General features: G+C 49.1%; 1 protein-coding gene across 1 annotated transcript; it reads right to left on the minus strand.

Annotated features, from left to right (window-relative positions):
* Positions 1-236: 236 nt before the first annotated feature.
* On the minus strand, positions 237-20018 carry DAPK3 (death associated protein kinase 3). The gene is made up of 9 exons (XM_070415812.1): positions 19938-20018; positions 18866-19022; positions 8156-8516; positions 7717-7846; positions 7045-7093; positions 3474-3500; positions 2722-2874; positions 1914-1959; positions 237-1457 (listed from the first exon to the last, which is right to left on the minus strand). The coding sequence occupies exons 2-9, from the start codon at positions 18925-18927 to the stop codon at positions 921-923; spliced, it is 1365 nt and encodes a 454-aa protein (XP_070271913.1). The 5' UTR covers positions 18928-19022; positions 19938-20018; the 3' UTR covers positions 237-920.
* Positions 20019-20960: the final 942 nt, after the last annotated feature.

Here is a 20960-nt window from a genome sequence, read left to right on the forward strand (position 1 = left end):
ACTCCCCATGCTACCGCCAGACTGACACCTCCTCACGGGCTGGGTCATCTCCTCAGCTCTGGCCATGGTGCCCAGTTCAGGGTCCAGAGGGCCCCAGCAAGGGACTGGGGAGAACAGTGTTCAGAGGCCCCCTCCACCACTGACGCTGGAGGAGCCACCTCCCATCTCGAGAGGGGGATCGAGCTCACAGCCCAGGCACCAGGTGAGCCCAAGCCGGCCCAAGCACAGACAACGGCTAAGCGTCAGAATCGGGCTTTATTTCCTTTCAGCTCGCAGGAGAGGCCCATATCCAGCAAAGGCCCCTCCAGTTCCGAGCCCGGGGCATGCAGGGCCCTCAGAAACCCGCCCTGAGGCTGGGTGTGCTTGGATGGGCAGGGAGGGCCTGAAGATGGTGACCAGGCCCTGCTCCATGTACTCTGACTGCCCTGCAGCCCCCTGACCTGGGACATGAAGGCTGCCTCCCTGTCACCGGGCCAGGCATGAAGCAGTGTGTCCACCATGGCCAGTCCATCTTGGATGTACCACCCCCTTGCAGAGAGTTCAGAGTTCCAGAGATGACACTACCCAGAAGCGCCACCACCACCCCACCCCGTCACCGTTGTTATGAGAATGAGAGAGAGAGAGAGAGAGAGAAAGATTTGTGTAGGGGATGGGGGAGGCTAAGCCAGGGGGAGGCAGGCTGTGCAGAGGCCGCCCAGATCAGCATCGTCTTCCTGGGGCAGAGCCGCCCAAGCCCCTCCTCTCAGCAGTGAATTCTGGGCCCCAGGAAGCACATCCCACCCAGTCCAGCCTCTTCCCATCTCAGCCCCAGCCCGGGAACTCTCTAGAGTCAGAAAATGATGACAGAGGGGCCTGGCTCCAGGGCTGTGAAGGGGACACCCACCACCAGAACCCTCTGGGCCCACCCCCCACATGTGGCCCTAGCGGAGGCCACATTCCACCTCCTGTTGCTTCTCCTGCTCCATGGCGCGTACAAGATCCTGCACAAACCGCATCTCGGAGGCCACCTGCTTGGCCAGAGCCTCGTAGCGGTTCTCAAGGCGGCTGAAGCGGCGCTTGAGCCCGCTGGCCCCTAGCAGGGCACCCTTGGCCTCCTCCTGGGCCTGCCGCTGGAGGGCCTCGGTCTTGTGCAGCTCTTGCCGCAGCCGTCGCAGGTCCTGGCCAATGCTCTCGTTCTCCTCCCTGTACCAGGCCTCCTTCTCCTCATAGATGGCTGTCAGGGCCTCGATGTCCTCATGGAAGAGCCGCCGGCTGTGTTCCAGCCCACGCAGGCCCTCCTCGGCCGCCGCCACCTCCTCCAGTACCTTGGAGAAGCGCTCGAAGTTGATGTAGGTATTGTTGGGGGGCATGCTCGAATGGGACTTGATAGTGTACTCCTTGAGGCGGGCTGTCTTCAGGCGCCGACGCTCCGGTTTCCGGCCACTGTCTTCCCTCCGCACATTCCGCCGCCTGATCGCCTGCAGGGGGAGAGAGAACACAGCCTGGAACAGGGGGCAGGTGGCTGACCACCGAGGGCCACATCCAGCCTCTGCTTGCTTTTGTAAATAAAGTTTTGTTGGCACACAGACATGCTCATTTGCATGCATATGGTCATGGTGCTTTCCTGATACAAAGGCAGAGCTGAATACTGATGCCAGGGACCACAGAGCAAAACACAGAGTGATTGGCCCTTTACAGAAGGCTGCCAACTTTGGCCTAGAGGTGACCCCTTCTGAAAGTTTCTGTGGGAGGGAGCCCAGCAGCATGCACAGAGGGACCAAGGATGCCAGCGGATGCCTCGGTGAGATGGCTCTGCCACCATTTCAGGGGGCACCTCATCTCCCACTGTCCAGACGACCACTCTGGGGACCCTCCCTGGATGCTGAGGGCTTGTCACGACCACCATCCCTCAGGGGGAGCAGCCCCCACCTCACCTTGATCCAGGAATGCTCCAGGCTCTGGGAGATGGTCATTCTCCTCCTGGAAAAGCACCCCCCACCCCAGCCCTGGTTAGTCACATGTGTGCCATCTGCACCGTCCTCCCCCCACGGAGCAGCGAGCAGGGAAGGGTTTTCCAGGCTCTCCCTGCCCCAGTTCTGCTCTCTGCCGCCCGTCCAGGGCTGGCTCAGACACCTGTCCCTGAGGATCCCCAACCCCTAAGTTCACCCTCCAGCCTGGCAACAAGTCCCTGAAATGACCTGAAATTATACACACAATCCAGGCACGCGCTCTGCTAAGCCAGCCACCAGGAGCCTGTCAAGGCACCTTTGGGGGCATAGGCTCGGGGTTCTCGGTATTCCCTGAGGGATTAACAGGGTCGAGACCTAACGCTGGGGTCAAACAACAAACAGCTCACAACTCAGGTGCCCACAGGAGGGGCCGGAAGGCAACAAGAATGGGCAGAATACACAGGGAGGGCTGCGGCCACAGAGAGCACCTCCCTGTGAATAGAGGCTCTGTGCTGCCAGGACTTGGAGATTTTTTTCCTAAAACAAAAAAGTAGCAACCTGGAATTTCATGTGAAACCCCAATCTTAAAGTTGGCAATGAATTTAAGCTTCTTAAGACACAGTGTGGGCCAACCTAAGCCATCCATTGCTATCTCCAGCCCAAAGCAGAAGCCAGTTACGAAGACATGGTGACTTGGAGAGAGGTCTTCTCAGCCACACCACCCATTCCAGGGAGACTCGTTTGGCCTTCCCACGGGGCTGCTCCCTGACCCCTCTGCCCAGCCTGTGCTTACTTGGGGTCCTTGACAAGCAGCCGGCGGATGAAGTCCTTGGCCAGCTCGCTGGTGTTGCTAAAGTACTCCTCATCGAAGTCATAGTTCACGGCTGAGATATTGGTCAGGGTCTCCTGCTTGGTCTCACCCAGGAATGGGGATGCGCCACTCAAACTGGAAGACAAACATGAAGCTCAGTGTCCCCTGTGTTTGTTCCATCACCAGGCTGCTGCCCGGAGAAGTGTTCACGAAGGGGCCAACAGAGGAAGGCGGACCTTGAGCCCTAACCATCCCACACATGCATTCCCTGGACCTTCCAACCAGCCCCTGCCCTGGCTGCCAACCAGAAGGCAGTAAGCAGTCAATGCCCAGCTAAGATAAATGCTAAAACCTGTGAGTGAAAATCCTTGTGGAAGCTCAAAGTATCTATGTAGATGCACAATCTCAAAGAATCTGCCCCAGAACATTTAGTGACTCCAGTGGAAAAAACAGTCACTTTCCAAGAGAATCTTTGGCTGACGCCACCTAGCACACGGTCAAGGTCGGCATCACTGGTGATGACACACACAGGTGTCACCTGCCTTCCTGATACTCTGCACTGCGTGGGCCACACCACCACCCCTGTGGGGCTCTGGGCAACAGATACTAATTTATGGTACAAAACATATATTTGGTCTTCAGCCTGGTCCTTGGATATATGGCTCCCATAACCCTTGGAATTTCCTAAAACATAATGATAGGGGGGCAGCAGGAAGTGTCAGGCGGGTACTCACAGGATATAGGTGATGACACCAATGCTCCTAGAAGAGAACACATGAGAAGAGGAAGGTCAGCTTAGCTGCGGGGTGCAGCACCCTGACTCCCAGAGTTTCTACAGGGCAGGGGCCCAGAGCCCACATGGGAACGCTATAAGCCCAAGGTTTCTGGTCCAGCTGGGCAGCAGGTCTGTCAGCCCACAGGTCTGTCAGCCCTGCTCCCCTTCTCCTGCCCTGGGGTCTCAGGACTGGATAAACACACCTTTGGCCACACCCTCCTGTCAAGGCTCAAAGGGGCCACAGTGAGGGCAGGGCAAACAGCACCATGGCCCCACAGTCCCAGCAGATCTGGGACCCAGCATAGGGCCAGCAGATCGGCAAACTGTTTTTTGTGTTGTTGTTTTTTTATAGAAAAGCTAGCAACAATGTATTGACCACAGCAAAAACACACTGAGGACAGTGAAACCAGGACCATTTCCCCCCAGTTGTAAATTTCACGGGGTCCCTTAGAGATTAGGGGATACGTGCCTGTGGGGAGAGGAGGAGAAGGGAAAGGCACAGGTATGCTCCCGGAGGGAGAACGTGCTGGGACCTTCATTTTCAGGGGATTTTAAAGGCTGGGCATTTAGGGGAGGTGTTAGGGGAGAATCAATAGACTATTCATCAGCTTTATGCTGATTTACCAAAATGAGATTTATTCCCTTCATTTGTCTACCTTTTGGTTGTAGTTGGCAAATGGCACTAATTGGATTTCTGTTATCTGTCTCCCTCAATAGGATGACTTAAGCTATTTACCCTCTGGCTGGGGAGGAGAAGTGCAGACCATTTACTCTTAAATGTCCTTGTTTTAAGGAAGATAGGATTTACTAGGTGACTGCAAACTGCTGTTTATCTGTCTTAGTTTCCCTATTCCGCCTGTCCTGGAATTTTCCTAGCTTCTTACTATTCTATCACATCTTTACATGCTCTTCCTTCTGTGTCCTAATCTTCTTTTCTTATAAGGACACCAGGCGTAATGGTTAGCGCCTACCCTAATGACCTCTTTTTATTTCTTTATAGACACTATCTCCAAAGAGGAGATACTGAAGTTAGAATTTCAACATACGAATTTTGGAGGCATACAATTCAGCCTGTAACAGTCACTGAGTCACTGAAAACAAGGAAAGCCTGAGAAATTGTCACAACCAAGAGAAGACTAAAGACACATGACAACTTAATGTCATATGGTATCCTAAATGGAATCCTGGGACACTGGATTAAAAAAAAGAACACTGGGTTAAAAATTAGGAAATATGAATAAACAAAGACTTTAATTAATAATAATAATGTGTCAATATTGTGTCCATTAATAACGTATCCATTAATTGTGCAACAAATAAATCATACTAATGCACGTTAATAACAGGAGAAACTGTGTGTGTAATGGGGATTTGGGGTGATTATTTGGGAATTCTGTTCTATCTGCTTAATTTTTCTGTAAATCAAAATCTGTTCTAGCCCAGCCGGTGTGCTCAGAGACTGAGCATCGACCTGTGAACCAGGAGGTCACGGTTTGACTCCGGTCAGGGCATATGCCCACTGCGGTCGTGCAGGAGGCAGCCGATCAGTGCTTCTCTCTCATCATTGATGTTTCTATTTCTCTCTACCTCTCTCTTCCTCTCTGAAATCAATAAAATATATATTTGTTAAAAACTGTTCTAGCCCTAACCGGTTTGGCTCAGTGGATAGAGCATCGGCCTGCGGACTGAAGGGTCCCAGGTTCGATTCCGGTCAAGGGCATGTACCTTGGTTGCAGGCACATCCCCAGTGGGGGGCGTGCAGGAGGCAGCTGATAGATGTTTCTAGCTCTCTATCCCTCTCCCTTCCTCTCTGTAAAAAAATCAATTAAATTTTTTTTTTAAAAAACTGTTCTAAAAAATAAAGCCTATTCGTTTTAAAAAAAATTAAATATAGTCTCAAGAACACCGTAAAAGAACTGATTTACTGTTACTTTCAGTATAGCCCCAGGATGCTTTACAAAGCAGTCACACAAATGAGTCCTTAGCTAGTGTTCTGGTCTGTTTTTATTGCTTTTGCCTTGCTGCACTCCAATCAGAAATTCCAAGTTATTTTGCACTTTTATAAAATAACTACCAACAATCAAAATTTGTCAATTGCCCATGATGTTCAGATGACAATAATATCCACCACAGGATAATACAACCAAAATATTGGACATTGCCTTTTACTAGTGAAACTTAACACATCATGTCCATCACTGGATAAGACAAGAAAAATACAAACTAAAGAGACCTAATTACAGTTAGCAGGACGCATCTGCCCTTGGCTGTGCCTGCGTAGTCAGAGCTGCACAGTGCAGAAGGTCCAAGTCCGGGTCCTCCTCCTCCTCCTCCGCCCTGCTGCACCCCGCTCCCCACGGTGGGTTCAGACAGCGCATGTGCAGTGCTTAACAGCAGGCCAGGAGCCCAAGAATTAGTCCTTTCTCACCTTAGAAGAAAACTCTCCTAGTTAAGTGAAAGGGGTCATGAGCATACTCTTTCATGAAGAGGACTGGTTTGACTCGCCAAGTCAGGCAGACGCCGGGGCTTTAGGGGATGAGGTCCCAGCAGTAGCGCCAAGCAGCGTAAGCAGCCTACCCGTGCCACAGAAACCAAGAAGGTTGTAACGGCCCGGCCAGTCCCCACGTGTAACTGTTTTCCACCACTTACTCACTGTGGTTCCGGAACACAGTTGCCGCCACCGTTCCTGTTAATGCCTTTCCAACCCTTTCCCAAACTGTTTTTATAGCGGGTCAGACAGTGAGCATTTCAGGGCATTGTGAATATTTATGGGCCACTAATGGTCTGTCGTATATTTGTCTTTTTTTTTTTATTTCACCCGAGGATGAGGACATTTTCCATTGATTTTTAGGGAGAGTGGAGGAGAGAGGGAAAGACAGACAGAAATATCGATGTGAGAGAAACACATCGATTGGTTACTCCTGCACAAGCCCTGACCAGGGCTCGGCGAGGGAGGAGCCTGATCGGAATCAAACCCAGGACCCTTCGGTCCACAGGCCAACACTCTATACCTGAGCCAAATCGGCTAGGGCTCTGCTGTTTTTAATGCCCCTTTAAAAAAAACTGAGACCAGCCGAAACCGGTTTGGCTCAGTGGATAGAGCGTCGGCCTGCGGACTGAAAGGTCCCAGGTTCGATTCCGGTCAAGGGCATGTACCTTGGTTGCGGGCACATCCCCAGTGGGAGATGTGCAGGAGGCAGCTGATCGATGTTTCTCTCTCATCGATGTTTCTAACTCTCTATCTCTCTCCCTTCCTCTCTGTAAAAAATCAATAAAATATATTTTAAAAAAAAACAAAAAACAAAAAAAACAAAACAAAACTGAGACCACAACTCCCAGCTCCTAGGCCTGTTCTGGCCATTGGGCTGCATTTTGCTGAACCCACAGCACCAAGACCATGGGATGGGCAATGCCCCAGCCTGTAGCTCCTGGGGATGAGAAGGAGGAGATTCCACAAGGAGCAGGCCCAGGTGTGTGTGCTAGACCCAGCGCTAGACAGCCCTGGGTCCCCAAAGCTACCCCTGACTCACCACATGTCCGCCTCCAGACCCAGGGGTTCATAGTTGACAATCTCAGGAGCTGCAGGGACAGGGAAACAGAAGGTACAGGGTCAGGAACTGGTTGCATCTAAGGCCACACTGGGCACATAGCCAAGGGCAGTGGTACAGTTCCCCTACCCTGAAGGTAACTGGGGGTCACTCGGGAAAACACCCACAAATGCACAGGCAAAGCCAGCTCTGAGGCAGGAAGGCTGAGACAGTGACAGCACCAACCCAAGGTCTTTTCGTAATTGTTAATCCTCACCTGAGGATATATTTTTCCATTAATTTTTAGAGAGAGTGGAAAGGAAGGAGGGAGGGAGGAGGGGGAAGAAGAGAGAGAGAGAGAGAAATATGGATGTGAGAGAGACACAATTGGTTTCCTCCCTCAAGAGCCCCCACCTGGGCCAGGGGATTGAACCTACAACCCAGGTATGTGCCCTTGATCAGGAATCGAACCTGCAACCCTTTGGTACGTGGGTCAGTGCTCTAAACACCGGCAGGGCCCAACCTGAGGTCTTGAGCTTCCCCTTACCCAATGCCAGGGCATTGAGGGCAGTGAGTCAGGCATCCAGTGACCAGGCCCAACTCACCCTACACTGCTGGAGATCCTTGAATACAACTACCCAAGCCCCAGCCCCTGATGCACAGGCAGGGCCTTACCAACAAATTCTGGAGTGCCAAAGATGTTTTTGAACTCGTTCCCGGCTTCAATCTTGTGAGCGATGCCAAAGTCAATAAGCTTGATGCGTGGGTTGGGCACGTTCTTGTCTAGGAGCATGATGTTTTCGGGCTGGGGGGGGGAGGGGAGGGAGAGCAGGGCAGTGGGAGGAGGATCTGCTGCTTCTGCTGGCCTGGCATCTCTGGGAACAGCACCTGGAATTTCCCTAAGCACCCCCCAACTCCCAGTCCGTGGGGTGTGGGCAGGCTGATGCCACCCTGAAGGTCCAGGCCTGAGCAGGTCCCTCTCCTCAACTCCCAGAGCATCACAGGTCCAGGAGGGGTACATTCTGTGCCCATGAAAGCAGAACCCTCTCTTGAGCCCCCATCCTCACCTGCACCGGCCAGCCAGGCTGGTGCAGAGCTTCCCAGTGGGGCTTACCTTGAGGTCAAAGTGGGCGATGCGCTTGGAGTGTAGGTAGTGGACGCCATCCAGGATCTGCTTAAGGAACTGAGTGGCCTCGTCCTCTGTCAGCGACTCCTTCTCGGCCAAGAAATCAAAGAGCTCCCCACCAGAAACCAGCTCCAGGATGAGCACCACATCGGTCTTATTCTCAAAGATGTCATGTAGCGTGATGATGTTGGGGTGCCGAATCTCCCGCAGGATGTTCACCTCCCGCTCAATCTCCTCCCGGCTGACCCCCCGCCGGCTGGATGACAGGCGGCGTTTCTTGATGAACTTGGCTGCATACTCCTTCCCAGTGCCCTTCTGCCGGCATTTCCGCACAATGGCAAACTGGCCGCTGCAGGGACAGAGGGGGAAGGGAGGTGATCAGAGCATCAAGAGGGACCTAGGCCCGCCACCATCTCCTGGGCAGCACTCTCCGAGCTCCTGCACCACGTAGGTGCAAGTCCCCGCTGCGTCCAAGATGTACCCAGTAGGTATGCTGCTATGGGAGTGCAAAGCGCACAAGACACAAGGCTGCCTGGCATATTTGCAACAGTGAAAAAAATAAAAACAGCTCAATGTTTACCAAGAGGGAACTGAAATCCATCATGGAAATAAATCCAGTGGAATCTTACACCATCATGAAAAAGAATGAAGGCAACTCTTTAAGCTCAGTGAAAAAAAGCCACCTGCAAAATGACACACAGAATGAGATCTTTTTGTTTAAAAATGGTATATATTATCCATACATACAGATATATTTATGTACGTATATGCAGAAAATAAGGTCTGCAAGACACACACCAAGCTGTTAACAATAGCCATCTCTGAGGAATGGGATTGAGGAAATAAGGGCAGCAAAAAGGGTTTCTCATTTATCTGATAAAATTCCATACTGAGCCCTGGCTGGTTTGGCTCAGTGGATAGAGTGTCGGCCTGCGGACTAAAGGGTCCCAGGTTCGATTCTGGTCAAGGGCATGTACCTTGGTTGCGGGCACATACCCAGTAGGGAGTGTGCAGGAGGCAGCTGATCAATGTTTCTCTCTCATCGATGTTTCTAACTCTCTATCCCTTTCCCTTTCTCTCTGTAAAAAATCAATAAAATATATGTTTTTTAAAAATTCCATACTGACTCAACTTTTTATAGGATATTCCATTATTTTAAAAAACTAAGAAAAAAGAAAGAGCCAATGACTTCAAGAGAGCTTCTTATTCAATAGGCAGAGTGAAAGAAATGCACACATTTTCTTGTTTTTTGTTGATTTTAGAGAAAGAGGGGAAGGGAGAGAGAGACTGATTTGTTGTTCTACTTATTTATGCATTCTTTGATTGATTCTTGTATGTGCCCTGACTGGGGATCCAACCTGCAACCTTGGAGTATTGGATGACACTAACCAACTGAGCTACCTGGCCAGGGTCAAAAATGCACACAACTTTCAAAACAAGAGAAGAGTGAGGATGTGGAGAAATTAGAACGTTCACACACAACTGGTAGGAATGCAAAATAGGGTAGCTGCTGTGGAAAAGTCTGGTGGTTCCTCAAATGGTTAACATAGAATTACCATCTGACCTAGCAATTCCACGCCTAGGTATGTATCTAAGAGAAATGAAAACATGTGTCCACACAAAAACCTGCACATACATGTTCATAGCAGCATGATTCCCAACAGCCAAAACATGGAAACAACACGTTTCTGTCCATCAACACATGAACAGATGTGGTCCATCCACACAGGGGAACATTATGTGACCATGAAAAGGAGTGAAGCACTGACACTCGTTACAATGTGGATGGACCCTGAAATCATGCCGCTCAGTGAGAGAAGCCAAACACAAAAGGCCACACAGTGTGTGATTCTATGTATGCAAAATGTGAACAGGCAAATTCAGAGACAGAACTGGGTTAGTGGTTGTCAGGGGCTGGGGAAAGGGGATGGGGTGGGTGCTAATGGGGAGATGAAATGTTCTAAAAATAGTGGTGATGGTTGCAGAACACTGTGAATACCCTAAAGATCATGAAATTATGCATTTTAAATGAGTAATTTAATTATATCTGAAGATAGCTGTTATTTATTAATCCTCACATGAGTATATTTTCCCATTGATTTTTAGAGAGTGGAAGGAAGGGGGAGAGAGAGAACATCGATGTGAGAGACACACATCGACTGGTTGCTTCCACACACACCCCGACCAGGGCTGGGGATCGAGCCTGCAACCAAGGTACATACCCTTGACCAGAATCGATCCTGGGACCCTTCAATCCATACCAATGCTCTATCCACTGAACCAAATTGGCTAGGGCAAGATAGCTGTTATTTAAAAGAGAGATAAATTCTATGTACTGCACTCCAGAGGGCTATCCAATGTCCAAACTATTTTTTCTTCAATATATTTTTATTCATTTCAGAGAGGAAGGGAGAGGGAGAGAGAGATAGAAACATCAATGATGACGAATCATTGCTCAGCTGCCTCCTGCACCTCCCCCTCCCACTGGGGCCCGAGCCCACAAACAGGGCATGTGCCCTTGACTGGAATCGGAACCTGGGACCCTTCAGTCCCAGGCGGACGCTCTATCCACTGAGCCAAACCAGCTAGGGCCAATGTCCAAACTATTTTGCTACCTAGGAACTTAGTTACATTAACTTGCTTTAACTCAGAAGTTGACTAAAAAAGGCCAAACAATAAATATATTAAGCTGTATGAGCCACATGATCTCTGTCACAATCTTTCTGTGTTCTTACAACCTTTTAAAAAAACTAAAAAGCACCGAGGCCGGTGTTGCTCAGTAGTTAGATCGTTAGGGCATGTGCAGGAGGCAACCAGTCAATGTGTCTCACTCACATTGATGTTTCTCTCTCTCTCTCCCTCCCTCCTTCCCACTCTCTCTAAAAATCAATGGAGCCCAGCCGGCGTGGCTCAGTGGTTGAGCATCAATCTATGAACCAGGAGGTCACGGTTCGATTCCTGGTCAGGGCACATGCCCAGGTTATGGGTTCAGTCCCCAGTGGGGGGCATGCAGGAGGCTGCCGATCAATGATTCTCTCTCATCATTGATGTTTCAGTCGCTCTCTCCCTCTCCCTTCCTCTCTGAAATCAATAAAAATATTTATTTTTTTAAAAGGTGGGGCAAGCCCTAGCCCACCTAACCCGGTGGTCGGCAAACTGCGGCTCAGCAAACCGTGGCTCGTGAGCCACATTCGGCTCTTTGGCCCCTTGAGTGTGGCTCTTCCACAAAATACTGGCTCTTCCACAAAATACCAACTTCTGCGCATGGGTCACAGTTTCAATCGCACTGTACATGCGTGCCCCCACGTGGTATTTTGTGGAAGAGCCACACTCAAGGGGCCAAAGAGCCACATGTGGCTCACAAGCCACAGTTTGCCAACCATGGTCCTAGCCGGTTTGACTCAGTGGATAGAGCGTCCACTTACGAACTAAAAGGTCCCGGGTTCGATTCCGGTCAAGGGCACATGCCCGGGTTGTGGGCTCGATCCCCAGTGGGGGACTTGCAGGAGGCAGCCGATCCATGATTCTCTCTCATCACGGATGTTTCTATCTCTCTCTCCCTCTTCCTTCCTCTCTGAAATCAATAAAAATATTTTTTAAAAATAAAAATAAAAATAAACAAAATAAAAAATAAAAAGGTGGGGCAAGTTCAAGATGGACAAAATTATTCCCGATCATGGTAAGCTAAATAAAAACCCCTCCACAGATGTCTGAATCCAAGGAACCTATGAATGTGTCCTCACACTGCAAAAAACAAAAACAAAAAACTTTGCAGGTGGAATTAAGTTAAGGACCCTGAGATGAAATAATCCTGGATTACCAGGGGGTGCCCAGTGTCATCACAGGGTCCACAGAAGAGGGCGACAAGAGGGTCAGAGGAATGGAAGAAGCTACACTGCTGGCTGTGAAGATGGAGGGAGAGGCCTCGAGCCCAGGATGCGATGCCTCTACGAAAGGCCAGAAACAATTCTCCCTGGAGCCTCCGGAGAAACCAATCCTGCAGATCCATTTCAGCTCCTTTTAAATATATATATATATATTTTTTTAAATTGATTTCAGAGAAGAAGGGAGAGGGAGAGAAACATCAATGCTGAGAGAGAACCATCAATCAACCACCTCCTGCAAGCCCCCCACTGGGGATTTAAGCTGGCAACCCAGGCTGAGCCACACCAGCCAGGCCATTTCAACTCCTGAATCCCAGATCTTTTTTTTTTTTTAATATATTTTTTATTGATTCTTTTTATAGAGAGGAAGGGAGAGGAACAGAGAGAAATATTGATGAGAGAGAAACAGATCAGCTGCCTCCTGCAAACCCCCTACTGGGGATATGCCTGCAACCAAAGTACATGCCCTTGACCGGAATCGAACCCGGGACCCTTTAGTCCACTGGCCGACGCTCTATCCACTAAGCCAAACCAGCTAGGGCTGAATCCCAGAGCTTTAAGATAATGAACATGTGTTTTTCTAAGCCACTAAATTGTGGTAATTTGTTACAGCAGCAACAGGAAACTAAAATACTAATCTAAAAGTCGAGGGCACAAGTTAGACGTGACAGGTGGTGTCCCTAATTAGGTCTCACCACCATGAATCCACCAAAACAGTCCCCTGGGTACCTATGTTCTTGCCCCGCACTGAAATGCTTTTCTCCCTCCCCTCTGCCAACATCCAAACTAACTCCAGGCCCACATTCCATCCCACAATGATTCCATGGCGGTAATGACAGCAAATGCCAAATGTTCACCTGTGCCAGCAATGCTGGGCTAAGTAAGTGCTGAACATATGGCCTAATTTATATATATAAAAGGCTAATATGCTAAGTGTCTGACTATCCGACCAGTCGCTATGATGCACACTGACCACCAGGGGGCAGACGCTCAATGCAGGAGCTGCCATGATGCACACTGGCCATTTACAGAGAAACGGCACCGCGGACCTGGTGCCCACAAAGCAGCACCTGCTTCCCCCAAGTGGGACACAGGCCCCGCCACCACCCCTAGCAATAGCCCACCAAATCACAGCCAACACTGCCGAGATCCCATGGCGCAAAATGTGGCCCACAGCCCAGCCCAGCCAGCAAACAGTCACTGTGGGCACCGGGTAATGACATCACATAGCAACGCCCAGCTTCCTCTCCCTAGCGACAAATAGCCTCCTTGCAATTTCTTCAGCCCAGGAACACAACTTGCTCTATAGCCAGGTGCAAAGATGTCACACTTTAACCAAATGTCTGTGAAGCGTTTTCCTGTGCCTCATCTCATGTGATCCTCACAGAAGTCCTGGAGTAGGGAGACAGGAGACTCGGTGGAATCCTATTTTCTTTTCATTAGCCAAAAAATGGAGATTTAAAAGTCTTAGAAACTTGACCCGACTGAAAAGAAGAAATGGTGGACCTTGAAAATGACTTCAGGTTTTCTCACTGTGCAGAATAGTCAAACACTGCTGTAGTTATTTTACCCTTTGTTCTCCCTGCGTGATCTATAATAATAATCTGCTTCATGTTGATATTTACAGCTGTGTTGCTGACAGTTACCTGAAAGAGAAGTTGGGGTGCTTCACTGGGCTGGAAAAAGTTTAGCTAAATCAGAAAGCAGGCCTAATTACGCAAGTTTATATATATATATAAAGCTCTCGCTGGCGCCAATCGCACACGTGTGTTTTGATCTGTCATTGTCAATCATGAATTTGGTTGACACTTCTATTATAGAGAAAGGGTGAATAGTGATATTAAAATATTTCTTCTAATTAATTTCCTTTCAATGTGCACGAATTTGTGCACCAGGCCACTAGTTTTCAAATACAAAGATACTTTTCCTTTAACTTTATCCCAAAATGAACTAACAAATAAAGACAACTAAGATAGAGCTTATGGGAATAGATAAAAAAGATGCTATGGGCTGACTTGTGTCCCCCCAAAATCCATGTGAAGCCCTAATACTCAGCACCTTGGATGTGACTATTTGGAGATGGGGCCTTTTAAAGAGGTAATTAAATGAAAATGAAGTCACTGGGATAAGTTCTAATCCAATATGACTGGTTTTCTTATAAGAAGAGATTAGGAAACAGACACACATAGGGAGAAGACAGCCATCTACAAGACAAGAGGACAGCCCTGGCCAGATGGCTAAGTTAGTTGGAGCGTCGTCCCATACACCACAAGATTGTGAGTTCGATCCCCGATCGGAGCATGTATGAAAGGCAACCAATGGATCTTTCTCTCTCACAGCGATGTTTCTCATTCTCTCTCCCTCCCTCTCTCTCTAGAAATCAATAAAAACATATCCTCGGGTGAGAATTAAAAAAAAAGAAAAGAAAAGACAGACCTCAGAGGGAACCAACCCTGATGACATCTTGATCTCAGACTTCTAGCCTCCAGAACTGGGAGATAATGAATCTGTTGTTTCAATCACCAGTCTGTGGCACTTTGCAATGGATGTCTAAGCTAATACAAATGCACACCCCACTCCATGACATGAAAGCCAGGGCAGAAGTCCACAGACTCATCAACACACAAATTAATTTACTTCCTGAGATGGTCGATGTGAACTTGAATTAGAAAGAAAGAACGAACACACACACACACACACACACACACACACACACACGAAACAAGTTCCCAGTTAATTCAGCCCCATGACTCCTGGGACAGGAAAATGTGGGATTGCTTTACTTGTAATCCCTCTCACCACAATGATTCCTGCAGCTAATTCCCCAAAGACAGTAAATAACTAGACTAGGGAAAGACCTACACCTACTCCAACCTGAATTCCAGTATAATTCCCACCTCTGAAACAGACAGCGTATCATGGTGGCCAACTTCAGAGGCAGAAAGTGAACATGTGAAGGAGGATGGTGTTTGGGGTATAAGGACACACTCATTTCCCAACCCACAGGGCTTATCTTCATTTTGGCATCTAATGGGTCCATTACCAGGATATGGGGGTGAACTGGCTAATGAGTAGGTGGAAGCCAGATGCCCATCTCTGGTTCCAGCACACCTGGCGGCTTTGGAGCCAGCAAGGCTTGGTCTCAAGATCTGAATCCTACTTGGCCATTTACAGTCTGTGTGGCCTAGGGCAAGCTGCTTCCCTTCTCTCAGTCCCAGTTTATCTAAAATAGGAATAATGGCGCTCGCTGGTTTCACTCGGTGGATAGAGCATCGGCCTGCAGACTGAAGGGTCCCAGGTTCAATTCCAGTCAAGGGCACATGCCCAGGTTGCAGGCTCAATCCCCCGTAGGGGGCGTGCAGGAGGCAGCCAATCAATGAGTCTCTCTCATTATTGATGTTTCTATCTTTCTCCCTCTCCCGTCCTCTCTGAAATCAATTAAAAATATTTTTAAAAAATAAAATAGGAATAATGGCACCTGATTCTTCGGTCCTTTAGTAGATGAATGGAAATAACATAAAGATAGAACTCTGCCCTAGCTGGTTTGGCTCAGTGGATAGCGATTTGGCCAGTGGACTGAAGGGTCCCGGGTTCAATTCCGGTCAAGGGCACATGCCTGAGTTGCAGGCTCAATCCCCAGTAGGGAGCAGGCAGAAGGCAGCCCGTCAATGGTTCTCTCTCATCACTGATGTTTCTATCTCTCTCGCCTTCTCCCTTCCTCTCTGAAATCAATTTTAAAAAAATAGAGTTCAGATGTCCAAAGGACATCTACAATTTATACAAGTTGCAACATGGTATGCAGTGATATGTGTCATTAATACTTCACTTCATTTATCTCTGATAATGTTCTGGGCCATTACATAGAGTGGTGCTGTCCAAGGTAGCAGCCACTGGCCACAGCAGCTATCAGGCCCATCCAAATTGAAATGTGCTGTGATCATACAATACACACTAGATTTCAAAGGCTTCATATAAAAAAAAAAGGGAGCCCAGCTGGTGTTGCTCAGTGCTTGAGTGTCATCCTATGAATCAGGAGGTCACGGTTCAATTCCCAGTCAGGGCACATGCCTGGGTTGCCAGCTCGATCCCCAGTTAGGGGTATGCAGGAAGCAGCCGATCAATGACTCTCTCTCATCACTGATGTTTCTATCTCCCTCCCTCTCCCTTCCTCTCTGAAATCAATAAAAATATTTATTTTTTTAAAGTGATAAAATTTTTCACTAATAATTTTATAGCAATTACAAGCAAAATAATAGTCTGATCAACCAGGTTAAATAAAGTATATTGTTAAAATTATTTTAAAAAATTTTTTTTTTTTTTGCCAAAACCGGTTTGGCTCAGTGGATAGAGCGTCGGCCTGCGGACTGAAAGGTCCCAGGTTCGATTCCGGTCAAGGGCATGTTCCTGGGTTGCAGGCACATCCCCAGCAGGGAGTGTGCAGGAGGCAGCTGATCGATGTTTCTCTCTCATCGATGTTTCTAACTCTCTATCTCTCTCCCTTCCTCTCTGTAAAAAATCAATAAAATACATTTAAAAAAATAAAAATAAATAAAATAAAATAAAATAAATTTTTAAAATATATTTCTTTATTGATTTCAGAGAGGAAGGGAAAGGGAAAGAGATAGAAACATCAATGATGACAGAGAATCATTGATTGGCTGCCTCCTGCACACTCCCTACTGGGGATCGAGCCCACAATCCGGGCATGTGCCCTTGGCTGGAATCGTACTGGGACACTTCAGTCCGCAGGCCGATACTCTATCCACCGAACCAAACAGGCTAGGGCATAAAATTCTTAAAATTGACACAGCTTTAACATTTTTTTATTAAATTGCAATAAATTTCCTATGTGGCTCACATTATACAAGTTGCCTAGCTCTTTTGTTGGTTTTTCATAGACTTCTAGAGAGAGGGGAATGGGGGCAGGGAGAGACATCAATGTAAGAAAGAAAAATCAATCATTTGCCTCCTACACACACCCCAACCGAGGCCAAGGAATGAACCTAAAACCTAGGTATGTGCCCTGACTAGAAACTGACTGTGAGACCTTTTGGTGACGGGACGATGCTCCAACCAACTGAGCCCCGCTAACCAGGGCTGCCTGGCTCTTTTAATGGCTGCACAATATTCCACCCACCAACGCAAGGTGCTGTGATGGCCACTGAAGAGGCTTCCCATCTGTTGCTCATATAAAATCTTTATAGTTGCCCTGGCCGGCCTGGTTCAGTGGAGAGAGCGTCAGCCTGTGGACTGAAGGGTCCCAGGTTCAATTCCAGCCAAGGGCACATGCCTGGGTTTCGGGCTCGATCCCCAGTGTGGGGTGTGCAGGAGGCAGCCGATCCATGATTCTCTCTCATCATTGATGTTTCTATCTCTCTCTCCTTCTCCCTTTCTCTCTGAAATCAATAAAGAAATATATTTTAGAAATAAATAAAAGCCAAAACCGGTTTGGCTCAGTGGATAGAGCGTCGGCCTGCAGACTGAGGGGTCCCAGGTTCGATTCCAGTCAGGGGCATGTACCTGGGTTGCGGGCATATCCCCAGTGGGAGATGTGCAGGAGGCAGCTGATCAATGTTTCTCTCTCATCGATGTTTCTAGCTCTCTATCTCTCTCCCTTCCTCTCTGTAAAAAATCAATAAAATATATTTTTAAAAAATAAATAAAAAATAAAATAAAAATAAAAATCTTTATAGCAACTATTCCTGTTTCTAGGTCATTGGGCCATGTATGTATATATTCCCACTGAATTAATTCAGCAGAATCGGTGAGTTAAAGGGAATATACATATATTTTGCTGATTTTTGCCAAACTACCCTCAGCAGGAGAGCCTCATACATTTTCTTTTTTAAAAATATATTTTATTGATTTTTTACAGAAAGGGAGAGGGATAGAGAATTAGAAACATCGATGGGAGAGAAACATCGATCAGCTGCCTCCTGCACACCCCCTACTGGGGATGTGCCTGCAACCAAGGTACATGCCCTTGACCGGAATCGAACCCGGGACCCTTGAGTCCACAGGCCGACGCTCTATCCACTGAGCCAAACCGGTTCGGCTCCTCATACATTTTTAACAATAAAGTTTGAGATTGGGAGGCAGGTGAGGGAGAGACTTCATTGGCTACCACTCAAAACAGAGGAAATTCCTAAAGGAGAGACTTCAGAATCCCAAAGGAGTCTGCAAAGGCCTGATGCAGGGCTCGCTCATTATTTACATTCCCTTCTGGTGACATCATGGGGCCTTGGCCAGCAGCAAACTCACCAAATAAGGTTTCAGGCTCGGGATGGGGGGGTTGGGGGGTGGTGCCTGGCTGGTCTGGGGCAAGTGGGGGAGCAAGCTCCCAAGGGACGCTCCAAGGCCCAGCCAGGCAGGAAATCAGCTGCCAGGCTGGCAAGGGAAATCTCCCCTCTCTCCCATAAGAATGCTACACAATTGGCAGGAGACTGGGCCCAGGCAGGAGGCCTTCCCTGGAAATGCCAAGAGCTGGGAGACTCAAGTGCTCCCCATAAGAGAGGACTAAAGAGAGGGACAGACCTCTACCAACTAAACCTGCTAATACCTACATATGCCAGGCATTGTGTTAGGTGCCATAGGTACTCAATTATGTTTCTTCCCAAAGGAAATGCACAAAGGATGTCAGAGCAAAGGCTCTCAGCCAGGATGTCTGATTCCAGAGCCCAAACTCATTCCACCAGCACATGAACTTGACTCGCTTCTTGGAGAGTAGGATACAGGACATAAGGGGACATACTGTCCAGAAAACCCCGAAGTGCCTTTCTCCTACCCCGGAGCCTTGTCAGAGGGGCCTGCTCACCTGCCCAGCTCCTCCCCCATCTCATAATGGTCTTCCACATCTTCCTGCCTGAATGTGGACATGGTAGCCGGTCTGCCTTCCAGCAGCTTCCACTCCAGTGAAAGCCCGGTCACTGCAGCCTGCGGACAGGACCTCGGGAAGACTCCTACCAGTGACCCTGGAGGAGACGGGGCAACAGGGAAGAAAGAGTGAGATGCTAGCCATTATTCCTGGCAAACAGAGCAACCTGCTCACCAACCATAGGTTTCACATCACTCCACGCTGAAGTTGCAGGGTTTCTGGGAAGGGCACTTGCATGTGTCATCTCATTTTGACACCAAACAACCCAAAAGGTCTCGAGTCCGTGAGCCCCCGTGCCACCTTGCTCCCATCACTCCCACCAGCCATATATATACTTCCTTACACACTGCCCTAGCCTTTCTCTGCCTCACGCTCCTAGGCTTCTCCCAGAGCCCACACATTCCTAAAAGTTCCCCCATATACGCCACAGCCCCAAACCCTGCCCTCCCTCACTCCCTGCCCAACTTCCTAGTTCTAGCCTCAACATGCTCCCATGCTTCCTGCCCATCAGCAACCCCAAGTCCTCTTCGTCCTTACCCATTCCCCCCACACCTCAGCTAGTCTCTTAGACCCTCCTCGGCGGTGTGCTCCCCAAGTCTTGAATTCCCCAGGAAATGGGCAATGGCTTCCGAGCTCTTGCAAGCCTCCGACCCATCCTTGCCTGCCCCTGACTTTCACCGTCCTAGCAAGACTAACCTCCTCCCTCTCCTCAAAGGCACTCCTCCTGGTATTAAAGGCCTCCACCCCTGTCTCCTTCACCCCAAACGGGACCCGCAAAGGGTCAATCTGTCTTCTCCATTGTCCTTCGCCCCCAACCAACGCATAAGCTCCAAGGCAGACGCTGAGAGCCCCCTTCATAAATAGCTCCAGGGGTCCCAACCCGTAATGTCTCTGCTCAAGCTGCCCCGAGGCCGCCACGCCCCTCGCAGGCCCGGGCCCAGACCCTTTTCCGCTCAACAAACGCCTCACCCAGACCCCCCTCCCCCTACCCTCCCCGCAGTGTTCTCCATACCCGCAGACCGCGAACAGAATCCGCTCTTCACTTCCCACAGCTCGGCGCCCGGCCGGTCCCTTCGCCACGCTGATCCTCCTAACGCGCTGACCCGCGCTGACGTCACCGCGTCTGCCAGTGCCCGGCCCTGAGAGAGGAATCCACCTCCCATTGGTCAGCGCGCCCGCCACTCGTGACGCCCCGCCCTCTGCTGCCTTCCCGGCCGAGGCCCTCTGGCGTCCGGCTATCCACACCCGGATGCCACCTCGCCATTGGCCTACAGGCTTGCCTTCATGCAGCTGATTGGCCATAATGAACGCCGGTCAAACTTATGCTCTCCTCTGACGAGGGTTCTGAAGCTGGGAGGCGGGATGCTGAAGTCCTGCATCCCTCTTCCGGCCTTTCTTGGGGCACAAGATACGCGAATCCAAGGCCTAGTTCCGGCAATGGCAGCTCCTGGGGTGGACCGTGGGACTGCTTTAGTCCGTGAGTGGCAGTAAAATGTTACCCACATTCCAAATGTTTGAGGATCCTTCTGTGACTCCTATTTGTCTCAAGATACTAGCATTTACTGAGCCTTAGTATGTCCCAATCAGCAAACCGAGGTAAAATATATTAACATTTCTCCTTTCTACAGTCAGGGAAACTGACACCCAGAGAAGTTAGGTAACCCAACCAAAAGGCAGTAAATGACATGGCTGAAATTCATTCCCAGATAGACCTGTGTTATGGGTTGGCTCAACGAGATAGACCACCGATTCAGAATTTAAATTTAATAGCCTTTATTAAGCTGGCCAGCTGACCACAGCCCGTACCTTCCCCCTCTGGGAAGCCTCGCGGCATGTGGCAAAGAGCAAGTGTGCATTATGATTTTTATAGCAAAACAGTGTTACCTTAGAAGCTCACAGAAAGTTCATAAGCACAAAGGGGGGGTAAACAGAGTCACACCTGACTGGTCTAAGACAATCTAGCAATTTTTCTTCCATGGTTCCTAACCCTGCAACCCCCCTCCATACGTTAGTCCCTCCTCCCAGCACATACACA

The sequence above is a fragment of the Myotis yumanensis genome, unplaced genomic scaffold, assembly GCF_028538775.1.
Source record: "Myotis yumanensis isolate MYYU_CA2020_CCGP unplaced genomic scaffold, mMyoYum1.0.hap1 SCAF_5, whole genome shotgun sequence".
NCBI lineage: Eukaryota > Metazoa > Chordata > Mammalia > Chiroptera > Vespertilionidae > Myotis > Myotis yumanensis.

Coding starts and splice junctions, on each gene's coding strand:
- DAPK3 (XM_070415812.1), bottom strand. CDS start 18,927: ATGTCCACATTCAGGCAGGAAGATGTGGAAGACCATTATGAGATGGGG. Junction 7,847..8,155: donor TCGCCCACTTTGACCTCAAG/GTAAGCCCCACT, acceptor TCCCCCCCCCAG/CCCGAAAACATCATGCTCCT. Junction 7,094..7,716: donor TGGCACTCCAGAATTTGTTG/GTAAGGCCCTGC, acceptor CTGTCCCTGCAG/CTCCTGAGATTGTCAACTAT.